The following is a 26258-nucleotide window of genomic DNA, read 5'->3' as shown; positions in this document are numbered from 1 at the left end:
ACCGATACACTCATACCACCCCTCTCCTCAAGTCACTTCATTGGCTTCCGATCAGGTACCGCATTAAATTCAAGCTTCTGCTACTAACCTACAAATGTACTCGATCTGAACCCCCTCCTTACCTCTCTACCCTCATCTCCCCTTACGTTCCTACCCGTAACCTCCGCTCTTAAGACAAATCCCTCCTTTCAGTACCCTTCTCCACAACCGCCAACTCCAGACTCCGCCCTTTTTGCCTCGCCTCACCCCAAGCGTGGAACAAACTCCCCGAGCCCATACGCCAGGCCCCCTCCCTGCCCATCTTCAAATCTCTGCTTAAAGCCCACCTCTTCAATTTCGCCTTCGGCACCTAACCTCTTCACCTCTGCCCAGAAAATCTAGACTGCCCAACTTGACATTTCGTTCTTTAGATTGTAAGCTCCTTTGAGCAGGGACCATCCTTCTTTGTTTATTTTGTACAGCGCTGCGTAACCCTAGTAGCGCTCTAGAAATGTTTAGTAGTAGTAGTAGTATCTCTCTGACCTGTAGGCTTTTAGCCTTTCTGTGTATATTCTCTATGGGCTTCTAGCCTTTCTGTTATCCCTGTGCAGTGGCTCTGCTCCCTGTCTGAGGTTGGTTAGCGGCTGATGCCATTTCTCTCCTTTCTATCTGTTAGCTACTGTAGCTCCAGTCTAACCCTTCCTCTGGCAAGCATATCTGTCATTTGCCTTCCCTTGAGCTTAGCTTGTTTGTAGCTCCTGTGTCCTCTTTCCTGCCAAGCTAAGCTTCCATGGACACCCTGCCTGCCTAGTGTTTGGGTGAACCCGGATCCAGTCAAGCTGTGCCAGTTTCCCGAACCTGTGGGAGAAGCCTGTATTGAGTATCCTGTATCCTGCTTCTCAAGCCTGAACCCTGCTGTAGGACGTTGTTCCTGGATTCCTTGTTGCTTTCCTCTTCAGCTCCAGCCCAGCCACTCCAGTCCTGTCTACTTCAGTCCGTCTTAGGGTTGCCTGTCTCCTGTTGGGTGGTTTTGCCTGCTGCTGCCACCTCTGTGACAGCGGCCCAAGGGCTCACATTTCCCCGAGAGACCTGACACCTGGAATGTAAACAGCTTAAAACACCCTGTTAAACGCAAGAAAATATTTTCACGTTTAAGAAAATTCAGACCATCTATAATTTTCCTGCAAGAAGCACACACTCCCAGTCTAAATAAGCTGATATCACAATCTATAGACGCCCCCTCAATAGGAAGGAGAAATGGAGTTTCAATGCTTTTTCATAAAGATCTTCAAGTCAACATACTTGATCAATTAGCAGATGAAGAGGGGCGCTGGCTAATTGTAAAAACATAATTTTCCACACAGCAGCTACTTTTGGTATATGCACCAAATGCAGACACTCCAGATTGTTTTTATAATTTATCCCATACAATCTCTTTATTTGATCCACTTCCACTTCTTATTGCCAGAGACTTTAACCTCCCTCTTGATAAATGGTTAGATAGAAGTTCTAGTATTGTTAAGCCTACAACCAATGCCGCTATCACATTACACTCATTAATTACACAATGTAATCTAATAGACCCATGGAGAGCAAATTTCCCGGACACAAGAGACTATACACACTTCTCCCCGCCTCACAACAGTTTTTCTAGAATTGACTATTTCTTAATCTCTGACAATCTGCTCACATCATTCACGGAGGTCATAATACACCCGATTGTTCTGTCTGATCATGCTCCTATTTCTTTAAATATTTCCTCCATACAACAACCATGTGCTAAATCGCCCATATGGCGCTTAAACACCAATCTCCTGCAAGAAGAAAAAACTAAATCCCGAATCTCAAATTTTATATCTGAATTTCTTCAAAACAATTCAACAGAAACAATATCACTGCTAACTATATGGGAGGCTTTTAAAGCTCCACTACGAGGGGAAATCAACTCTATAGAAGCTTTTAAAAAGAAAGAGCAAACTAAAGCACTTAGAAACGTAGAAAATCAAATAAATTCATTATCTCACAAGATAAACAAATTTTAAATAAGCTTTACCAACTCAAATATGAATACAATAAAATTGCTACTGACATGGCAAAACAGGAGATATTCCAAACTAAATCCCAATACTATGATGGAGACAACAAGAGTGGCAAAATATTAGCCAACTATCTCAAAAGTAAGAAATCTAAAATACAAATCCCAGCTATCAGAAATGATAAGAATAAAAATGTAACCTCTAACTCTAAAATATTAAAGCTGTTGCTTCTTATTAGGCTGAGCTCTGGTTTTGCTTCTTATTGCTGTCTGTTGCCATGTTGTGAGCTCTTATGTATTTCTGTACTGAACACCAATAAAAGAAATTAAACTTAAAGCTGTTTCATCAATTCTATAGCAAACTATACTTATCAGAAACAGATGGAGACACTGACAGAATAAACACCTTTCTGTCTCAGCTTGATTGCCCACAATGGACTCCCTCAGACAATAAGACTTTCTCGAAACCATTTAATGTAGAAGAACTTTTACAAGCTCTAAATGATCTTCCCTCCCAAAAAGCACCTGGACCTGACGGTATTCCTACTGAATTTTATAAAGTATTTTAAAATTCTATCTCTAACACCCTCGTACAAATGTACAACGCACTAGATCCCATAACTGTATCAACCAGTAGATTCTCAGAAGCTATCATCACAGTAATTCCTAGGCCTAATAAAGATCCTCATCTGGTACAAAATTTAGATTCATCTCTCTCCTTAACACAGACTATAAAATCTATGCAAAAATTATCGCTAATAGGCTAAAATATGTAATTAGTAAAGTGATTTCTCCCAATCAAATAGGTTTTATGCCAAATAGACTAATATCAGATAATTCAAGACTATTCTTTCAGCTATCACATATTGCCAAATCTCAGGACTGCCCTATTATAGCTATGTCACTAGATGCAGAGAAAGCCTTCGATAGGGTAGAATGGCATTATTTATTTACAGTTCTTGAATGGTTCGGAGCATCATCAGACTTTATATCTAAAATTAAGACATTATATTCAAAGCCTACAGCCAAAATTATTGCTAATAATCATCTATCAGAAACAATAAACTTAAAAAGAGGTACAAGACAAGGGTGCCCTTTATCACCATACTTATTTAATTTAGCATTAGAGCCACTCATCCAAGCTATTAATGCACAGGTTAACATTACAGGAATACTATACAAGAATACACAATTTAAAATATCTGCATATACAGATGATATATTGTTATATATATCTAATCCAGAGACCTCTCTTCCTCCACAATTTTCTCTAATTCAATCCTTCTCTATAATTTCGAGTTATAAAATTAATCAAACGGAGATCATGTGATGCAGTGAGCAGTCAGGCAGCATAGAGCCGTAGCTCCGGGACGACCCGACCCCTGAGGCACCACAACAGCAGAAAATCCAATCGCCTACTTACAAAAAGAAGACTAGCCATCGAGGAGTGTATGGACAAGTTCCTAGAGAGAACGCCCCAAGCGATGGCCCAAAAGACGACGCAAAGAGAGGCATCTAAGCTGACGAGCGGAGACCCCAAAATGGCGGAGCCCGCTCCTGAAACGGCACAGCTGTTTACGGACTCGCAACTCGAACAGCTCACTGCGGCGGTGGTAAAAACGATGGGGCCACACTTGGATACACTTACCGCACAATTGGACACTCTTGAGGTGGGAGTGGACGGCTTAGGAATCTGCACAGGAGACCTAGAAGCGAGAGTTTCAGCATTGGAGGATGTCACGGGGACAGGCCCCAGATATAACCCGCCTTAACTTGCAAGTCGCGGATCTAATGGCAAAGGTGGAAGACCTTGAAAACCGCTCGCGGCGGGCGGAACAACATAAGAATTGTGGGGCTCGTAGAGAGAATACCGGACCAGAATTTGGCACACTGGCTAGAGGAGTGGCTGGCTAAGGAGATGGCACTAACAGATTCGACAGGCCCGATAGGGGTGGAAGAATGACAATCGAGGCCGCCCTAGGGTGGTGGTAGCCAAAATCCTCAATTATAAACATAAGATTGAGATTTTGCAGGAATTTCGATTGAAACGAGAAACATTGCAATGCGAGGGCCAGAAAATATTGATTTTTCAGGATTTCTCACAGGCAGTGCAAGAGCAGTGCTGGCAATTCCACTCAGTGTGCTCGGAGTTGGGGCAGAAAAAGGTTACGTTTATGCTCTCTTTCCCGGCAATATTGAGAATCTCAACGCAAGGAACTTGGCATAACTTCAAATCAGCGGAAGCAGCGTGGGCCTTCCTTGTGGACAGGGGTCTCCTGGACATAAATGCTGGCATATAAAAGATGGTAGGGAGCGTGAATGTGTGTGTTTAATAATGATGAAGGAGGTGATGGAGGAGAAAGATGAGAGAACACGGACGAGAGGGGATCCAAGATGGCGACGGTTTGACTCGCGCCAATGGACGCGCTCCGAGTTTGTGGACTAGCAGACCTGGAAAGAGCTACATTACCCGTCGCTGAGATGGGGAAGCGACGAGGGAAAGTCAGGGATACTCCCTCTGACCCTGGCGGTAAACCTCTGCTCTCACAGTGGACGCTCGAACACTTTGGAATAGCGTCCGGAGCCACGTTGACTTCTACTCCTGCAGCTGGTGTCAGCGTCTCGGCACTGACCGACAGTGGCGACGGGGCTTCCTTTAGCCCTGTTTTTCGTGTAGCGCCCCCTCAACCAGGAAGAGAGAGCCTCCAGGCGAGTCCTGCAGCTTCAACCCAAGGTGGTGAGGGGAGCAAGCAGGGAGGGAACTTGCTGGCAGCAGAAGGAACAACCGCTGAACGAAGGATTGTCCCAGAGAAGAAAACAGTTCCTGTTGTGGATTCTACAATCGTGAGTACCCTGGAACAAGTAGTTCAAGCGTCTCCCCTGGTTTTTGATGAAGGGAAATTTTAAAAAACCTGCTGTAGTGACCTTAGTCACTTTGGGGCCTGAATTCCACAACTCTCTTAACCTTGCAATCTACTATTTCAAAGAATACTGAAACTATCAAAGTTTTGGCTGAGTCTGCACTTAAGCAATTGCAAATTAATGAGGTTCATATGGATGAAGTAAAAAAACCTCTCTGAAAAAGTTTTAAAAATGAATCTTTTGGAACAAACATTGGTTAAAGAAAGGAACTTTGCTTCTAGACGCATGGAGTATCTGGAAAATCAATGTAAGAGACTTAACCTGCGTATTATAAACTTTCCAAAATTACCAATTCTTTCCCCTGTGCAAATGGTTAAGAAATATCTAGTTGATATTTTGGGAATGCCCGAGAATTCATTGCCACCAATTACGAGGGCATATTATATTCAGATAGCTGGGCAAGATCCAGAAAAATTAAATTCTCAAAGTGCAATGAATTTGACGGCTTTCCTGGAATCTTCTTTGGAGGTGGTCACGCAAAGGACTACTTTGCTGGTGACTTTCGCTTTAGAACTAGATAGAGATGCAGTGCTCAGACTTTCCTTAAGACACTTAAATTCTTTATTTCTGGGTTCAAAAGTAAGGGTTTTCCCAGACTTGCCTAGGGTAATTGCCCTGGGAGCAAACTTTCTTTTGAAATTTCCTTGTGTGTGTAGGATTCTACTCCACACTAAGCAATATCAATTTTTTGAACCCAAACAGTTGGATATTTTCTTAAAAGGCAAAGAGAGTATTATTGTGAAAATTTAGACCCGAATGTAACACTGTATAGCAGCTTGGAATAAGTCAACAAGGCACAGCGCGGTCTTTGATTTGATTTAATAGAATGTCTATAAGCTTGATACTTATAGTTTGATTATTTTTCCTAATTCTTGGATCATTTTCCTTTAATTTGTGGACAATAGAAGTTTTCTTTATTTCCTTACTTCTTTTTTTTTACTTAATTATATTTCACGCATTGTGTATTATTATTCTTGATTGAATACTATGTTTATTAAAATGTCTATAAATAAAAATAATAAAAAAAGAGAGTACACGGACATAGGCGATAGGGGGTCGGGGTCCTAGCATCAGCACAGGTCTCGTATATTTTCACGAGCACTAGATGCTGGTGAAGGTAGATTGGGGTATGGAGAGGGAAGGAGGGGGGAGGAGAAGGGAGGGGGGAGGGAAGGGGAAGGGAAAGATTAAGAATAGTCTGATAACATTGGGGAACTGTAGTAGGCTAGGGAGAAGGAGCGTCCAGACCGCTGGGGCGGAGAAAGGAGGTAACCAACAGCGGAGGGGTAGGAGACATAATTCAAGAAGGTGTCCACACATGAGGGGCAGGAGAGCAGAAGGGATATCCCACAAAAATTGGAAATGCCAGTACGTATAGTAAGTTGGAATGTGGGGGGGGGGGAGGAGGGGGATCACATCGCCAATAAAGCGTTCAAAGATATTAACGGCCCTGCAGAGACATAAAGCAGACATAGCCTGTCTGCAGGAAACCCGGTTGACCGATCTTGAACATCAGAAATTACAAAGGGCCTGGGTAGGAGAGGTATTTGCAAACTCAACGCAAGGGAGAAGGGGAGGGGTAGCGGTACTTTTTCGAAGGGGGGTACCATACAGGGCCTCCTTGGTAGCGAAAGGAGATCAAGAAAATTACATGTTTCTAAATATTACTACTACTACTATTTGACATTTCTAAAGCGCTACTAGGGTTACGCAGCGCTGTACAATATAACATAGAAGGACAGTCCCTGCTCAAAGAGCTTACAATCTAATGGACAAATGTACAGACATCAAGTAGTGGCAGTCAAATTGGGGCAGTCTAAGGTTAGGTGCCGAAGGCAACATTGAAGAGGTGGGCTTTGAGCAAGGATTTGAAGATGGGTAGGGAGGGGGCTTGGCGTAGGGCCACAGGAAGTTGATTCCACGCATAGGGTGAGGTGAGGCAGAATGGGCGGAGCCTGGAGTTGGCGGTGGTGGAGAAGGGTGCTGAAAGGAGGGATTTGTCCTATGAGCGGAGGTTTCGGGCGGGAACGTAAGGGGAGATGAGGGTGGAGAGGTAATGAGGGGCTGCAGACTGAGTGCATTTGTAGGTGAGAAGGAGAAGCTTGAACTGAATGCGGTATCTAATCGGAAGCCAGTGAAGCAACCTGAGGAGGGGGGGGGTAATATGAGTGTATTGGTTCAGGCGGAATATAAGACGAGCAGCAGAGTTCTGGATGGATTGAAGTGGGGATAGATGGCTAAGTGGGAGGCCAGTGAGGAGAAGGTTGCAGTAGTCAAGGCGAGAGGTAATGAGGGCGTGGATGAGAGTTCGGGTGGTGTGTTCAGAGAGGAAAGGGCGAATTTTGCTGATGTTAAAGAGGAAGAAGCAACAGGTCTTGGCTGTCTGCTAGATATGCGCAGAGAAGGAGAGGGAGGAGTCGAAGATGACTCCAAGGTTGCGGGCAGATGAGACGGGGAGGATGAAGGTGTTATCAACTGAGATCGAGAGAGGAGGAAGAGGAGAGGTGGGCTTTGGTGGAAAGACTATAAGCTCGGTCTTGGACATGTTCAGTTTCAGGTGGCGGTTGGACATCCATGCAGCAATGTCAGACAAGCAGGCCGATACCTTGGTCTGGTTGCAAGGACTAGAGTTTCATTTATTAGTGATCTATGGGCCAAATAAGCAAGATTTAAAATATTACCAGTAGTTGATACAACTATGCATGCAACGACAGGGGAAACTGCTTATACTGTTAGGGGACTTTAATTTAGTGATGGACGCGCAGACTGTACAAGTCCCACTTTACAACATTATGCAGGCTGCAGAGCTCAAGCACTCCCCTTGATATCTAAGACTCTGGACTTGGTAGATACCTGGCGCGCCCTACATCCCACTGAGAAAGATTACACGCACAGATCAAGAGCACATGGGACGCAGGCTAGGCTAGACTACATATTGATCACTAGGGCGTTATTTAGTAATGTGTGTTCGGCAGTAATTGGGCTAGAGGAGGTGTCGGACCACACACTAATATGGATAGATCTGGAGACAGGGGTGGGCGAGGGAGGGGGCCGAAATTGGAGGTTTCTATCATACCTACATGGGGATGCTGCTTTCCGAGCATTTATACACAAAAAATGGGAGAATTATAGGTTGAATAATGAAGGGCAGGGAACCATGTTAGTGTTAAATTGGGATGCCTCCAAGGCGGTGCTGAGAGGAGACATCATTGCCTATACTAGTGCAAAGAAAAAACGCACATCGGCAAGTATTTTACAATTAGAAGCACAACTAAAAAAAGCAAAACAAAGATATATATTAGATGCCCCTCGCGAGCAGCAAATGAGAGTTTAAAAGCAACGCAGGTAGCGCTCAATACACTACTTCATGAAAAAGAGACACACTCCCTATTTTATCGCAGATACAAACTGTATAGATATGGGAATTGGGCGGGGAAAATGTTGGCACGGGTAATCAAAAACTGGAGTAGGTCCAGAACAATAGACGCTATAAAAGACACCAAGGGAACCCTAACAAATAATCCAAAAGAAATAGCGCACATCCTCACAATGTATTTTGCTACTCTATACACTAAGGAAGAGGTAGCAGGGAACAGGGACCTGCCACAATATTTAAAACAAACAGCTCCCCAGGCTGACTGTGCAGGAATTGGATAGTTTAAATGCTCCATTGAAGGTAACAGAATTACAGGCAGCCATAAAGTCGTTAAAATACCATAAGGCCCCTGGGCCAGATGGGTACACTGGAGAATATTACAAATTGTTACCACCAATAGCGTCGGGAGCCCTGATGGCATACTACGAGGACACGATAGAACGAGGTTCCTTCCCAGCCTACACGAACACTGCCCTAATAACACTCATACCCAAGTCAGATAAACCGAAAGAGCAAGCAGAGTCATACAGGCCCATATCCCTTCTTAATGTAGACACGAAATTGATAGCAAAAATAATGGCGGAGCGCCTGGCACCAATCCTCCCAAGATTGATTGGGGAAGAGCAGGTTGGCTTCGTGAGAGGCAGACAAGCGGCTTCAAACGTTAGGGGATCACTACTGGCCACGGCACAGTGCCAAGAAGGAAAAGAGCCCGCTTTTATATTAAGCCTGGATGCCGAAAAGGCTTTCGAAATGGTGGGCTGGGAGTATTTGTTTCGCATTTTGGAGCACATAGGATTTCGAGGCTGGTACTATACGGCCTTACAAGCATTATATCATAAGCCAACAGCGGCACTCCAAGTAAATGATGATACTGCTTGATGTTGACACTGCTAATGTTGATACCGCTTGATGCTAAGACTGTTTAATGCGGACACTACTTGAAAATGCACTTACTTACTGCTAATGCTCACATTGCTTGATGTTGACACTGCCTAGTGTTGATACTGATTGATGTTCATACAAAATTTCATCCACTAACACCCAGGCACAACCAAACACCACAAACCATAGTAACATGAACACTAACAAACTGCTCATGATAATTTACTTCCTCCCCCTAATCTACCATGCATGGACTACTCCTAACATAAACAACAATCTACCCACAGCACACAAACCCTACAGACAACCCAATCACAACTCACTAGACCAAAAGAACAACAACCATCTAAAAGGAAAAACAAATACATACGGAAATAACCAACAGAAATGGAAAAAAGGACACAGCAAAACCAGATATCAAGAAAACAGGCAATTAATACAAATTAACACATCCAAGGCTCAAACCGAACATTACTACTCAATCCAAATGGGATACGTAAATGCCAGATCAGTAGTAAATAAAACAGAGATCATAACAGATTGGATCACCACAGACAACCTGGACCTCCTATTAATCTCTGAAATCTGGATTCACGACCTTAAAGACCCCATAATCTTAGATTTTTGCCCACCAGGATACAAAATCACTCACTGGACAAGAAACCGAAAAAGAGGCGGAGGAATAGCCATAATATACAAATCCAATTTCATCATCACAGTCACAGCAGAATCCATTCTGCCACAACTTGAAATTGCCTCGATAAGAATCAATCACCCAAATTTGCAGGAACACCTCAGCGCAGTCCTACTCTACAGACCACCAGGCAACTGGCAAGACTCCCAAACACACTTTATGGACTTTATCTCGAACACTTGCGTCTCTACCTGAAATCTTATCATAATAGGAGATATCAACCTGCACCTTGAAGACCTCACCTCTACAAGCACCCAAGAATGCAAAGAGTTCCTACAACTGTGGGATCTTCACGAACCAAACATGCAACCGACTCACAATAAAGGACACACACTAGACATTATCACATACAAATTCGACCCTGATTCAAACCTTATTCTAACAGATACAAAATGGACACCCGCACCGTGGTCAGACCACTATAAAGCATACATCTCCCTCCAATAACGAACGAAAGACTCACCTAACAAACAAGAACGAAAAACTTACACCACGAGAGGAAAAATAGACCCGATAGTTTTCTGGCAACAGATCTACCACAAGGGATGGACAGTAAAGGCAGATACATACCAATTCCTCCTAGAATGGGACGATAGATGCAGAACAATATTAGACAATATTGCCCCAACTCAAACCAGAACCTCACACAGAAAGAACTCAATACCATGGTTCAATGAAGAATTGAAAAAACTCAAAACACAAGTTAGAAGGTTAGAACGAGCGTGGAACAAAAAGAAAGATGAACCCACACTTAACGCCTGGAAACAACTTTGAAGACTATATAAATATACCATAAGACAAACTAAAAGATTATATTACAAAACTGAAATTGGACCAAACTACAAGGACACACACAAACTCTTCCAACTCGTGAATAAACTACTAGATATTACACCAGTCACAACCGATAGCGCACATACACCAGGAGCAGACAATCTCGTGAGATACTTCAAAGAGAAAATCGAACAATTGTGACTTAAAATACCTGTAGTACCACCGACTATGCTGAACTCCTTGATTGTCTAGATCCAGACCCTGGTGTACACGCAGCAGACAGAACGTGGACCAACTTCGAGACATTATCAGAGGATATCATCTCCCAAACGCTCAAAAGATTTGCCAAATCTAATTGCAAACTAGACATATGCCCACACAGCCTTATGATATCTGCCCCTCAGCAATTTATGACAGACCTAACGAGTCACCTGAACTATATGTTACAAAATGGACTCTTCCCGAAGGAGAAAGGAAACATTCTACTCACCCCCATACCCAAAGATGCAAAGAAAAGTGCTAGTGAACTAACCAACTGCAGGCCAGTAGCAAACCAAACTAACGGAAAGGATGGTGACCAAACAACTCACAAACTACTTAAACAAATTCTCAATATTACACGACTCCCAGTCAGGATTTCGATCTAACCACAGCACTGAAACAGTACTAGTTACTCTCATGACTAAATTCAAACAAATGATTGCAACTGGCAAGAACATACTACTTCTACAATTTGACATGTCTAGCGCCTTTGACAAGGTTGATCATGGAATACTACTGCATATCCTCGAGTACTTCGGAATTGGAGGCAACATTCTCAATTGGTTCAAGGGGTTCCTAACCACACGATCATACCAAGTGACATCTAATTCGACTACATCAACCACATGGATACCTGAATGCGGAGTTCCACAGTGATCCCCCCTCTCACCGACTCTATTCAACTTAATGATGATACCCTTGGCCAAATTACTAGCAAACCAAAACCTCAACCCATACATATACGCAGATGACGTAATGACCTACATCCCATTTAAACAAGATCTAACGGAAATTTCTAATGACATCAACTAAAGTCTACAGATCATGCATACATGGGCGGATGCATTTAAGCTAAAACTCAATGCAGAAAAAACCCAATGCCTAGTACTCACCTCTCAACATAACATGAACAAATTCACCACCATTAACACACCAAAACTGAATCTCCCAATCTCGGACACCCTAAAAATTCTTGGAGTTACCATTGATCGACACCTAACACTTTAGAATCATGCAAAAAACACAACCAAGAAGATGTTCCACTCAATGTGGAAATTAAAAACAGTAAGACCTTTCTTCCCAAGGACCATCTTCTGCAACCTGGTACAATCAATGGTACTCAGTCATCTAGACTACTGCAACGCACTCTACGCTGGCTGCAGAGAGCAAATAATCAAGAAACTTCAGACAGCCCAGAACACTGCAGCTAGACTCATATTCGGTAAAACAAAATATGAAAGTGCTGAGCTGCTACGAGAAAAGCTACACTGGCTCCCACTTAAAGAACGCATCACGTTCAAAATATGCTCCCTAGTTCACAAAATCATTCACGGAGACGCACCAGCCTACATGCCAGACCTGATAGACTTACCACCCAGGAATGCTAAAAAATCATCCCGCACATTCCTAACCTTCACTTCCCCAACTGTAAAGGTCTAAAATACAAACTAACGCATGCGCCAACCTTTTCATACCTGAGCACACAATTCTGGAACGCGCTGCCGTGCAACTTAAAAACGATTCTTGAATTAACTAACTTCCGCAAACTACTGAAGACCTATCTCTTTAACAAGGTATACCAAAAAGATCAACAAATGTGAACTCCACCACATACATCCAGAATTGCCTTATAATACGTGCTTGTCATACTACTATCATGTTTTATCATTATAATGTGAACCAAGATCCTTTAATACTAAATGTCTATTTTCTTATATATTTCCACCATTCATGATGTATTGTAAGCCACATTGAGCCTGTAAAGAGGTGGGAAAATGTGGGATACAAATGCAATAAATAAATAAATGGAATTAGAGGCCAAGAGTTCCCTATTCAGAGAGGAACGAGGCAGGGGTGCCCGCTGTCCCCCCTGTTATTTATACTTTCTTCGGAACCTTTACTTAAGCGTATAAACGGGGAAAGGGTTGTGACAGGAGTGGAAATGGCAGGAAAACAAAACAAAAAGTGTGGGCGTATGCAGATGATATATCAGTAGTGGTGACACATCCTCCTCGCGCTCTGAAAGTGTTGGTGAAGGTCTTAGAGAAATATAAATCTTTCTCCGGGTTCAAGCTAAACTTTGGCAAATCACAGGCCCTGCCAATAGTGGCGGATGCCCAGCGGTCTGGACAGGGGGTACTCCCCGTGAAGTGGGCGGAGGGCAGTATAAGATATTTAGGAGTGCAGATCACCTCAGAGCTAATGTAGATATACGCAAGGAATGTACAGCGTCTTTTAAGAGAAACACAGCAAAGTTTACTCGGGTGGGAGTCCCTACCAATAACTTTATTAGGGAGAATAGCTATGTATAACATGTTTATTGTGCCACGGTGGCTGTATGTGTTCCAGCTGCTACCCCTATATCTAAAAAGAAAGGATGAACAAAAACTGAACAAAATGTTAAAAGACTTTTCTCTGGAGGGGAAAGAGAGCAAGACTGTCTCTGCAAGTTTTGCAAGCACCAATAGAATATGGTGGAGCAGGATTAACAAGCATGCGGAATATAACAGTGGCAAGTGGCATGAGGCACATTAATGATTGGTTCCGGTCGAAAACAGACTTTTCCAACACACAGATGGAATTACACTTTCTATCAAAGGTGCACTTCAGTAACTGCCTGCATGCAGCAGGAAGCGACATACCAACAATCCTAAAAACGACAGGAATCATGACCACGGCCAAGGTGGTATAGAAATGGATATACCGGTTACATACATTTTCAGCAAAAGTGACACCATACCTGACAATTTGTGGAAATCCAGCGTTTCCACCAGGAAATATATACTCAGCCTTCTCTAGATGGCGGAGAGAGGGAATAGTATACTTGCTACAGGTACTGACACAAGAAGAAAAACTTAAAACTTTCCAAGAACTGCAAACTGAATATCGTATCTTGCCCAGAGACTCCTTCCACTGCGCCCAGCTTAAGCACTATGTTAATTCACTACCGTGGTATGATCTGGCAGAGGATGTGCAGATCGAGCTTGCTGCAGCCTACTCGCTAGAGGCACAAGAGAAAGTGCCATTGACATTCCATCACAGGCATATTAAAGATACGGTACTAGATTTGAACTATTTGCGGGTGTGGAAGGCATGGAAAGATGACATCCAGCTCTCATTAACAATAGAGCAGCTGAAAGAGCACATCTTGTCAATCCAGAAACATTCGGTATTTGCGGTGCACTGGGAAGTACAGTACAAATTTGCACTTCGAGCTTATGTGGCTCCCGGCGGGCGTTCCATATGGGAGCGTCGCCGTGGGGGGATTGCCTCAAGTGCGGGTCGGAGGGGGCCACAATGGGACATATGACATGGACATGTTATAGCGTTGGTAAGTTTTGGAAAGAGGTGCTGCAACAGATTTTGACTTAGTGGAAAGCAAGAGGATGCCATGACTTAGCAGTTTTGTTTGGGAGGGTGAATTTGCTGGCACCCATACTAAGAGGCATGAAAAGCTTCGTACGGAAGTCGATCATTGTGGCGAAGCAAACGATCCTAGCAGAGTGGACAACTAGGAATAGCCCTACAGTACAGAACTGGAGACTAAGGATGATCCAACTCTCGTGGCTGGAGAGAATGGGAATGAGAGATCTCTCGTCGGAATTTGGAGAAAAATTACAAAATTGCTGGAACCCATTCTGGAATACATTGACCCCGGCGGCGAGGAGCCGCCTAATAAACAGATAGATACAGAGATTGGGGACAGATACTGTAGTTAGCAGAGTGAAGGGGGGAGGGGAAGGTAATAGGGGGAGTAGGACAGAGAGGGAGGGGGGTCAAGAGGTGGGATGGGTTGGGAGCAGGGGGGAGGGGAAGAGGGAGGGAAAGAAAAATTTGTAATGTGCTGTCAGAGCTGGTAATGTATTTGATGTACCTGGTTATAGCAAGTAATAATTGTATATTCCAAGGAGGAGTTGTTAATAAAAATGAGTTAAACATAAAATTAATCAAACTAAAACAGAAGTTCTGCCACTTAACATACATGCAGTACCTAACCTTATACAACCATTTAATTTAGGTTGGTCTTCTAAGAAACTCAGATATCTAGGTATAGATCTACACTACACAGCACAAGATACTATTAAACATAATGGTGAAAATATACTTAAATTCCTTAAAGATCTTTTATTAAAGTGGCATTCCCTGCATATATCCTGGTGGGGTAGAATAGAGACCATTAAAATGATGGTTGCCCCTAAAATAAATTTCATATTAAGTATGATCCCAATACTATTCCAGAGTTCATTCTATAAACAGGTAGAAAGACTATTAATCTCTTTTCTCTGGAAATCTAAAATGCCAAGAATATCACTTAAAAAACTCAAAGCTCCCAAAGAGAAATTTGGTTTATTGTTCCCAGACTTCCTACTTTACCGCAAAGCATTTATTATACAGGAAGGCTGCTACTGGTTCTCTCACAAAACAGACACCTATTTGGCTTCAATTAGAGCAACTTATAACCTCTCCAATTCCATTATGCACAACAATTTATATGACTCTAGCCTAGTTCGAAAGAGATAATTTAGTTATGCTTAATATTCGAAAGTGTCTGTCAAACTTTGATAACTTACTGGAACATACTATACTCTCCTTTCTCCAAATACCAATATGGAATAACCCCAAACTTCGTATTGATTAAAAAAAAAAACATTTTTCTGGAAAAATTGGGCTAGATGTGGTGAAACACCCAGGCTGGGTGGTCCTGGTGGGTCCAGACTGGCCCAGACGCCCTTGGTATGCGGACCTGATCCGGCTTCCCGTAGACAGTCCGCTGCGGCTTCCAGCGAAGCGGGGCCTCTTACCTCAGGGTCCCGTGGTGATGGAGGATCCCTCCCCCTTTGGTCTTACGGCCTGGCTCGAGTGCAAGCAGCTGAAGAAGAAGGGCTTCTCGGACAAGGTCATCGCCACTATGCTGAGAGCACGGAAGCGCTCTACTTCTACGTACACCAGGGTATGGCGTACCTTTGTATCATGGTGCGAGGCAGGATCCCTGTCGCCCTTCACGGCGCCAATTGCTTCAGTGTTGGCGTTCCTGCAAGAAGGTCTGGAGAAAGGCCTGTCGCTCAGCTCTCTTAAGGTCCAGGTAGCGGCTCTAGCTTGCTTCAGGAGTCGCCTGAAGGGTGCTTCCCTGGCTTCTCAGCCAGATGTGGTGCGTTTTCTCAAAGGGGTTAATCACCTATGCCCTCCTCTGCACTCGATAGTGTCTACGTGGAATCTCAATCTGGTGCTGCGGGCTTTGCAGAAGCCGCCCTTTGAGCCATTATTGCGGCTGTCTCTGAAGGACCTGACGTTGAAAGCGGTCTTTTTGGTGGCAATCGCTTCAGCCAGAAGGGTTTCCGAGCTCCAGTCGCTCTCGTGTAGAGAGCCATTCCTGCGGTTCACGGAGGCAGGAGTGTCTATTCATCCAATGCCTTCCTTCCTGCCCAAGATTGTTTCTCACTTCCATGTGAAATTTTTTAAATTTTTTTATTTTTGTTACATTTGTACCCCGCGTTTTCCCACTCATGAAAGGCTCAATGCAGCTTAGTTGGGGCAATGGAGGGTTAAGTGACTTGCCCAGAGTCACAAGGAGCTGCCTGTGCCTGAAGTGGGAATTGAACTCAGTTTCTCAGTTCCCCAGGACCAAAGTCCACCACCCTAACCACTAGGCCACTCCTCCTTTGTCTACCCTCCTTCCGTAGGGAGGATTATCCAGAGGAGTATCGTGCTCTCAGATGCCTGGATGTTAGACGAGTTATCATCAGATACTTGGAAGTGACCAACAATTTCCGGAAGTCGGATCACCTGTTCGTGCTGTTCGCGGGCCCCCGTAGGGGTCTGCAGGCCTCTAAACCTACCGTGGCACGTTGGGTCAAGGAAACGATTGCAGCGGCTTATGTGGCCACAGGGAAGGTGCCGCCTATCCAGCTGAAGGCTCATTCTACTGGAGCACAGGCGGCTTCGATGGCAGAGTCCCGGTCCGTTTCCTTGGAGGAGATTTGCAGATCGGCGACTTGGGTGTTGGCTCATACCTTCTCACGGCATTATCGCTTGGACATGGCAGCACGGGCCAAGGCCCAGTTTGGAGCTTCAGTGTTGCGTTCTGGGATTTCCATGTCCCGCCCTGGGTGAGTACTGCTTGGGTACATCCCACCAGTCTATGGATCTGCTTGATGATATGGAAGGTAAAATTATGTATCATACCTGATAATTTTCTTTCCATTAATCATAGCAGATCAATCCATAGTCCCTCCCAGATATCTGTACTGTTTGTTCTAGTTCAGTTATATTTCAGGTTCAAGTTTAGACTTCAGTTCCTGTTCAGGAGGACTTTGAGTTCAAGTTCTTCCACTTGGATTTCCCTGGAGTTGGGACGACTTTGTGTTACAGTGAGCTGCTGCTTCTTTCCCCCCGTTTTGACGGTGGTTGGATTCATAACTAAATTATGCCAGTGCTCCCTCCCGCTTTGTGCGGTAGTAGGGTAGCTTTGTTTCCCTCTCGCTTTGGCGGTGATGGGTTAAGCCAGCTCCTCCCGCGGTTGCGGTAGCAGGACATGCCAGTCCCCCCCGTGTCGGAGGGTGTGGGTGCCCCCCCCCCGGTTCGGCGGTGTGTCCCTTTGTGGGTGTAATTCTCTATGTTTGGTGATTCCTGCGGATGGAGCTTTGATATCGACTATACTGAGGATTTCCTGGTAGCACATGACCACATATAGAGAGGCAAAAGATTGCTCTCTATCTCCACCTGCTGGTAGATGGACACAACCCACCAATCTATGGATTGATCTGCTATGATTAATGGAAAGAAAATTATCAGGTATGATACATAATTTTACCCTCTCTTTTCAATACAAACATCATTCCTCCCTAAAAGAAATATGGGAGATAGATACCAATCATACAATATCAGACACAAATTACTCCAGAATTTTGAAGTCTCTAATTAGACCATTAGCTTCGGCTAATATCAAGCAATCTATGTACTTTCTTTACCATAGGGCAATATGGACCCCAAGGAAAATGCACAGTGCGCAACTGGTGGCCTCCAACTTATGCTGGCACTGTCAAACACATATTGGAACATTTATACACATGATGTTTGAATGTGATAAAATTAAATCATTTTGGTTCAATATATGGAAAGTCATCTGTTGCATACTCAAAATTAATGTCCAACTCAGTACTGCACTGATAGTGTTCAAATCTAGTGCTCTTGAAATCTGTTTAACTGAACATAATGAAAAATTGTTTGACATCTTGATTACTATTGGACAATATATGATTCTTGCAAACTGGAAAAATGCCTCAATGCTTAATGAACATTTTTGGTGGCAATCTGTTTTATTATACCACAAATTTGAAATGGCCTCAGCTTTCCGCACTGGAACAATCAGCAAAAAAAACCCTGATATGGTCTCCTTTAAAGGACTATATTGACTCAATATGAAAACACCTCTAATATATACTAACATTACTATCTATAATGTTGTAAAACACTTCATTACTATGCATATTCTAAAACAATGTTTTAAAGGATTGCTTTATATACTGTATTTTATTTTCTTGTATGTTATATGAAAATTCAATAAAATTTTGTGGGGAAAAAAACTCATTTTGCTAGTAATATGAGAAACCATTTTAAAATTAGTTTTCTGTTTGGCTGTTTGGTACCATATGTTTAAAAAAAACTTTTAGCACTATATGGTCTATACACTTTTAGTATTAAACGTTCTGGTACTGATCAATCACTTTGATGCCAGGTCAAATGCTATGCTATGTCAATAACAAGATGGCCGCCGGGTAAACGGACGGGAAACGTTAGCTCCGGGCATCCATGGGTTTTAACCTGGTATTTGAATGTGGTTTGACCCTCTTTTGCTGATTCAGTACCTCTCCAGGTTCGGAGTACCATAGGGAGCCCGTTCGTTTTAGAAAGGCAAGTCAGGTCTGCACGTTGCCGTTGTGTTCGTGAACCAACCGCTGGGAAGCCGGAGCTGCCTCTTCCCCGCTGTTCATCTTTTTCTGTGGTGAATCCGCTGCCACTGCTGCCCTGACCCAAGCAAGCTTCTCGCCATTACATCAGAGTTGTTCTCCCCGCCTACACCACCGGCCGCTCAGCTGTGCAGCACTTTCTCTTCTGCCAGTCTGACGGAGCAGAGCCGGCTGTCCCTGGTCTGGAGGGCCTCGGTTGAGCCTATGGAGGAGGAACGTTTGAACCTGCACCACTATGGATCCCTCTCCATAGCACCTAGATCGTCGGTTGCAGTCCAGCGGCTCCTATCTAGCTCACGATCCTTCAAAGCTAAACCAGCAGCAGCCACTTTGCCGACACGAACAGCTGGGTCTTCGTTTCAACTTCCCTACGGTGGAACTAGCATACCCTTCCCGTTGCGGTCCAGGGTCCAGAGTGCGTGGGCAAGGTGCGGACCCTATTCCTCTGCGGTGGTATTGTCGGGCCCGTTGACATCCTGGGCCCCGCCGGTATTGTCAGCTTCCAGCTGCTGTCGTCTGCCTCTGGTGATCACTACCACTCTCCTGGCCGCATACTGCTGTTTCTCCTGCGCTTTGTTTGCGCTTCCTGGGTATTTATACAGTTTCCCAATTGTGGTCGCCTTGCCGAGAACTGCTCGAGCCACTCTGGTCCATCTCAGCATCTGGATTTCCACCGTCCATCTTAGTCTCTCTTCCCTTTTCCTTTTCCTTCTTACCCTGTTCTTTCTCCCCTATCTAATGTAATTGTAGTTGATTCTTCTGTGCATTGTAAGCCACTTTGACTCTGCTTCAAGTGGGAAAAAGTGGGGTATAAATGTTCATAAATAAATAAATAATGCATATAAGATCTAGGTATGTAAAACTTCAGAGTTGTAGATATAATACATGTCTTATTCAGAAAAATTGTCTACATGTATCCTTCCTTTGTGAGAATATATATTTTATTAATCACCATTATTTACTGTGTCAAAAGCTAATACCATAATTCACCCAAAACGTCATTATCATTTTTACTTGTATTTCTGTGTTACTTATTGTTTTTATATGTTTTTTTGTCAATAGACTCCTGATGCAGGCCTTGTAGACCAAAACACAGCTGTGTCGAGTCTTGTTTATCAATCAATAAATAGTGATTTTTATCTGGATCGTCGTCCATTTTTTAAGTTATCTTCGCTGTTTGTTTGGCGGAGAGACACTAGTGCCAGAAATGGTGTTAGAGAAACTGAAACATCTGTGTAAACCTAGAAGATGTAATGGGGCAATTTGACAAATTGATGAGTAGCAAATTGCCTGGGCCGGATTGAAAAATGAACTTGCAGAGCTATTGTTAGTAATATGTAATTTATCTTAAAAATCAAGCATGGTACTGGAAGATTGGAGGGTGGCCAATGTAACGCCAATTTTTAAAAAGGGTTCCAGAGGTGATCCAGAAAATTATAGACCAGTGAGCCTGATGTTGGTACCAAGCAAAATCGTAAAGACGATTATAAAGGACAAAATTACAGAGCATACACATAAGCAAACATAGATTTAGTCAAGGAAAATCTTGTCTCACCAATCTACTATATTTCTTTGAAGGGATTAATAAACATATGGATAAAGGTGAGCCGGTTGATATTGTGTATCTGGATTTTTAAGACTTGTGAAAGACTCCTGAGGAAATTAGAAAGTCAAGGGGTAGGAGGTAATTCCTATTGTGGATTAAGAAGTGGTTAAAAGTTAGAATGCAGAGTGGGGTTAAATGGTCAGTATTCTCAATAGAGAAGGGTAGATAGTGAGGTTCCTCAGGGGTCTGTGCTAGGACTGCTGCTTTTTAACATACTTATAAATGATCTGTAGATGGGAATAACTAGTGAGGTAATTACATTTGGTGATGACACAAAGTTATTCAAAGTTGTTAAATCATGAGATTGTGAAACATTTCAAGAGGACCTTACGAGACTGGGCATTCAAATTGCAGATTACGTTTAATGTGAGCAAGTGCAAAGTGTTGCATGTGGGAAAGAGGAGCCAAAACTATAGCTAATTGATGCAGGGTTCCACATTAGGAGTCACCACCCAGGAAAAGGATCTAGTTGTCATCATTGATAAGTACATAAGTATTGCCGTACTGGGACAGACCAAAGGTCCATCAAGCCCAGCATCCTGTTTCCAGCGCACATCCAGGTTACAAATACCTGGCAAGAGCCCAAAACAGTTCATTACATTTTATGCTGCTTATCGTAGAAATAAGCAGTGGATTTTCCCCAAGTCCATTTTAATAATGGCTTATGGACTTTTCTCTTAGAAAGCTATCCAACCCTTTTTAAAAATCCCGCTAAGCTAACTGCATTTACCACATTCTCTGGCAACGCATTCCAGAGTTTACACGTTGAGTGAAGAAATATTTTCTCCGATTTGTTTTAAATTTACTACTTTGTAGCTGCATTGCGTGCCCCTAGTCCTAGTATTTTTGGAAATAGTAAACAAGAAATTCACGTCTACCTGTTCCATTCCACTCAGTATTTTATAGACATGATGATGCGATGAAACCCTCAGCTCATTGTGCAGTGGCAGCTAAGAAAGCAAATAGAATGTTAGGAATTATTTGGAAAGTAATGGAAAACAAATGGGAATGTTATAATGCCGTTGTATCGCTTTATGATGTGACCGCACCTTGGATACTGTGTGCAATTCTGGTCACTGCATCTCAGAAAAGATATAGCAGAATTAGGAAAGGTTGCCAGTACTGCTGTTTTAATCCTGTAAATTAATTACTTGAAAAACATCTCTATATATAAAAGGCACCACCAACGTTCTAAATGAAGCCTCCAGCCGGAAGTGTGAAGGGGAGAGAGATCCGGTTTCCCCATGAGTGTCTGCCCCGCCCTCGCTCTCTCTGTAACACAAACAGTGAAGGAAAACACAGCAAAGCACAAAATCAAATCGCTCTCTCTGTAACAGTGAAGGACTCAGAGGGGGGAGGGGAGAGAGGGCAGAAGCCCTCACTATCTCTGTAACATAAACACAGCACAGCAGGAAACTTAACACTGAAGGACTGGACTCCGAGGGGGGAGGGGACAGAGAGGACAGACAGCACAGGGGAAGGGAGAGAGGGCAGAGGGCAGGGACACACACACTCCCACATGCACACAGAAGAAAACCTTGTTAGCCCCCGTTTCATTTGCATCAGAAACGAGGCTTTTTTTTACTAGTTTACAATAAAAAGCCATGATTTTAAAAATGCCAGCCATTCTGTCTTTTTGGTTTCTTTTAGAGATTTAGAAGTACTTTTTTCTCAAAGGTTATTGACGTTAATTTTAACCTAGCAAATGCTAAATGTACTTGGAATAATAGAGATTTAATGCATCCATTGCTTGTCTTGTCTACTTCACATGTTGAAAACATATAAAAATAAAAAGTTACCTTTTAAGATGGAAGGGAAATACATTATGATTCTGTTGATTTCCCTCATTGCTTGGCAAAAGTTTTTGTTTTATGGTCCTTTAAATTATTGTTTATAGTTTTTAACATTCACACTTTTTCTTTTTTTAATATAGATATTGGAGCTGACGTATTGGATTTAGCAGAAACAATGATTACATCTGCAGATGGCCTGATCTATGAGCCGGTATGTTCTTTACAACCTCTTTGTAGCCTTTTTGTGAGGGCTTTTGAAACGGAATAGTTATGAGATAACCAGTTAACTTTTTTTTTCTTTGTTATTTTAACAGTTGTAAATCTAGAACAGAACACAAATCTGGAGGAAAATTAACACTAGGGAACTGAGTTTGATTCCCACTGCTGCCTAACAGTTGGGGCAGTGGGTTGAGATCCTGGGGAACTGGGTTCAATTTCTACTCGAGCTCCTTGTGACCCTAGGCAAGTCACTTAACCTTAGATTGTGAGGCCATTAGGGACAGAAAATACCTGCAAGCATAGGACCCCTTTTACTAAGCTGCTGCATGTGCCGAGGCCCCCCCCCCCCCCTTTTACTGCAGCTGGTAAAATGGTAGTCTTTCTTTTCTGCAGGAAATTGCCATGCGGCAAATAAAGCACTTATTGCGTGGCCATTTCAGGGGGAGCCCTTACCGCCACCCATTGAGATGGCAACAAGGGCTCCCGTGCTGAACTGGCAGTAACCAGGTAGCATGTGGTACTGCCCGATTACCGTTGGGTACACCCCAGCCCTTCAAAAATATATATGACAGCGTGCTGCAGTTGCCCGGCGGTACTTCCTCTTTAGCAAGCGGTAAGTCCACGTTGGGTTTACCTCTGCTTTGTAAAAGGGGCCCATAGTATATGAAAACTGCTTTGACTCAATGCGTGGATGAGACGATGGTGCAGGGAGGAGGGTTTTAGATTTGTTAGGAACTGGGCAACATTCTGGGGAAGGGGGAGCCTATTCCGAAAGGATGGGCTTCACCTTAACCAGGGTGGGACCAGGCTGCTGGCGTTGGCATTTAAAAAGGAGATAGAGCAGCGTTTAAACTAGAAATGGGGGGAAGGCCGACAGTCGCTCAAAAGCGCATTGTTCGGGATAAGGTGTCTTGCAAAGATACCTCACAAACAGGGAAGATAGGGTTTCTGGATAGTGAGGTTGCACAGCAGACCGTGGTAGGCCAGGTACCCTTAAATACAACTAAAGATCAAACAAAAGATGGCAAATCAGTAGTGTCTAGTACTAAGCATCATGCAAATAGGAACAACAAACATACTCTGAAATGTCTATATGTAAATGCTAGGAGTCTAAGAAATAAGATGGGAGAGTTGGAATATATTGCACTAAATGAAAAATTGGATATAATAGGCATTACTGAGACCTGGTGGAAGGAGGATAACCAGTGGGACACTGTCATACCGGGGTACTACTACTACTACTACTACTACTTATCATTTCTAAAGCGCTACTAGACATACGCAGCGCTGTACACTTGAACATGAAGAGACAGTCCCTGCTCGACAGAGCTTACAATCTAATTAGGACAGACAGAACAAACAAACAAACAAACAAGCAATAACGATTGAAGGCTGCAAATTTCAAAATACAGCTTTACAAGTGATATGTGGTGCGAAACAAAGAGACTACATCTCCCATCTACTCTGAAAACTACATTGACTCCCTAAAGAACAAATAATTCAATAGAAAATTCTTAACTCTGGCACAAAGTGGTGTTCCAGATTACCTTGCCAGACTAACAATCCCTTATTCTCTGGCTCGACTTCTCCATTCAGTAAACGATCAAAGTCTTGCCTCCCGAATCCATTTCAGGCTTATTATGAATCTATGAGGAACAGTGCTTTTTATTTTTTAGCTCCATTCCTTTTGGAACCAGTTTTCTTCTTACCCTTAGATCGGGGTACAAATATATCAAAGTGATAGGGTGGACCGGACTGGTGAAGGGTTAGCATTGTATATAAACGAGAGCCTTGACTCAGATTACAAATTCAGCAGGACACAAATCACACCTTTGAATCATTGTGGGTTGAAATTCCATGTAGAAAAGGGAAAAGGACGGTGACGGTAGTACACTCCTACCGTCCGCCTCGCCAGGATGAGCAGGAGGACGCACAAATGATAAAAGGAATCAGAGACGCAAACAAAATGGGCAATGTGATAATAATGGGTGACTTCAATTACCCAAATATAGACTGGGTAAATTTGACATCGGGACACGCTAGAGAGGTACAATTCCTTGATGAAATGAAGGACAGCATTTTGGAGCAGCTGGTGCAGGAGCCGACGAGAGAAGGGAAAATTCTAGAGTTGGTCTTTAGTGGAGCGCATGATCTGGTGGGGAACGTTATAGTACTGGGGCCGCTTGATAACAGTGATCATAATATGATCAGTTTGATATCAACCTTGAAGTAACTATACATAGGAAGTCAAATACGTTAGTGTTTAACTTTAAAAAAGGAGACTATGATAAAATGAGACGAACGATTAAGAAAAAACTTAGAGGGGCAACTGAGAGGGTAAAAACTGTACAACAGGCGTGGATGCTATTCAAAAATACCATCCTGGAGGCCCAGGCCAAACATATTCCGCGAATTAGAAAAGAAAGACGGAAGTCCAAAAGACAGCCGGCGTGGTTAAAAAGTGAGGTGAAGGAAGCTATTAGGGCTAAAAGAAATGCCTTCAGAAAATGGAGAAGAAGGAACCATCTGAAGAAGCAGCATAAGGAGTGTCAAAGCAAATGCAAGGTGCAGATAAAGAAGGCCAAGAGGAATTACGAGAAAAAGATAGCAGTAGAGGCAAAAAAACAGTAAAAAAATTTTGAAGCCGGCAAAAGAATCGGTTGGGCTGCTGGATGACCGAGGGGTAAAAGGGGCGATCAAGGAATACAAAGACGTAACGGAGAGATTAAATGAATTCTTTGTTTTGGTCTTCACCGAGGAAGATTTGGGTAGGATACCGGTGTCGGAAATGGTATTTCAAGTGGACGAGTCGGAGAAACTTACTGAATTCACGGTAAACCTGGAGGACGTAATGGGGCAGTTCGGCAAACTGAAGAGTAGCAAATCTTCTGGACCGGATGGTATTCATCCTAGAGTACTGATAGAACTGAAAAATTAGCTTGCAGAGCTACTATTAGTGATATGCAATTTATCCTTAAAATCGAGGGTGGCCGATGTAACGCCAATTTTCAAAAAAGGTTCCAGGGGAGATCCGGGAAATTATAGACCGGTGAGTTGACGTTGGTGCCGGGGAAAATAGTAGAGGCTATTATTAAAAACAAAATTACAGAGCACATCCAAGGACATGGATTACTAGGACCGAGTCAGCACGGCTTTTGTGTGGGGAAATCTTGCCTGACCAATTTACTTCAATTCTTTGAAGGAGTAAACAAACATGTGGACAAAGGGGAGCCGGTTGATAGCGTGTATCTGGATTTTCAAAAGGCGTTTGATAAGGTACCTCATGAAAGGCTATAGAGGAAATTGGAGGGTCATGGGATAGGAGGAAATGTCCTATTGTGGATTAAAAACTGGTTGAAGGATAGGAAACAGAGAGTGGGGTTAAATGCGCAGTATTCACAATGGAGAAGGGTAGTTAGTGGGGTTCCTCAGGGGTCTGTGTTAGGACCGCTGCTTTTTAATATATTTATACATGATTTAGAGATGGGAGTAACTAGCGAGGTAATTAAATTTGCTGATGACACAAAGTTTTTCAAAGTCGTTAACTCGCGACAGGATTGTGAAAAATTACAGAAGGACCTTACGAGACTGGGAGACTGGGCGGCTAAATGGCAGATGACGTTTAATGTGAGCAAGTGTAAGGTGATGCATGTGGGAAAAAAGAACCCGAATTATAGCTTGTCATGCAGGTTCCACGTTAGGAGTTACGGACCAAGAAAGGGATCTGGGTGTCATTGATAATACACT

At 43.2% G+C, this 26258-nt stretch overlaps 1 protein-coding gene across 6 annotated transcripts in view; it reads left to right on the top strand.

Annotated features, from left to right (window-relative positions):
• ERGIC2 (ERGIC and golgi 2) overlaps positions 1–26258 on the top strand; it is a 425675-nt gene that overhangs the window by 170269 nt on the left and 229148 nt on the right. For all 6 annotated transcript variants that reach the window (XM_030214639.1, XM_030214641.1, XM_030214638.1 and 3 more), the window contains one exon: positions 22433–22503. In XM_030214639.1, the coding sequence (XP_030070499.1) occupies positions 22433–22503 (71 nt within the window). The remainder of the gene's footprint in view (positions 1–22432; positions 22504–26258) is intronic.

Source organism: Microcaecilia unicolor, chromosome 9 (assembly GCF_901765095.1).
Source record: "Microcaecilia unicolor chromosome 9, aMicUni1.1, whole genome shotgun sequence".
NCBI classification, from domain to species: domain Eukaryota; kingdom Metazoa; phylum Chordata; class Amphibia; order Gymnophiona; family Siphonopidae; genus Microcaecilia; species Microcaecilia unicolor.
This window is presented reverse-complemented; position numbering and strand designations above follow the sequence as displayed.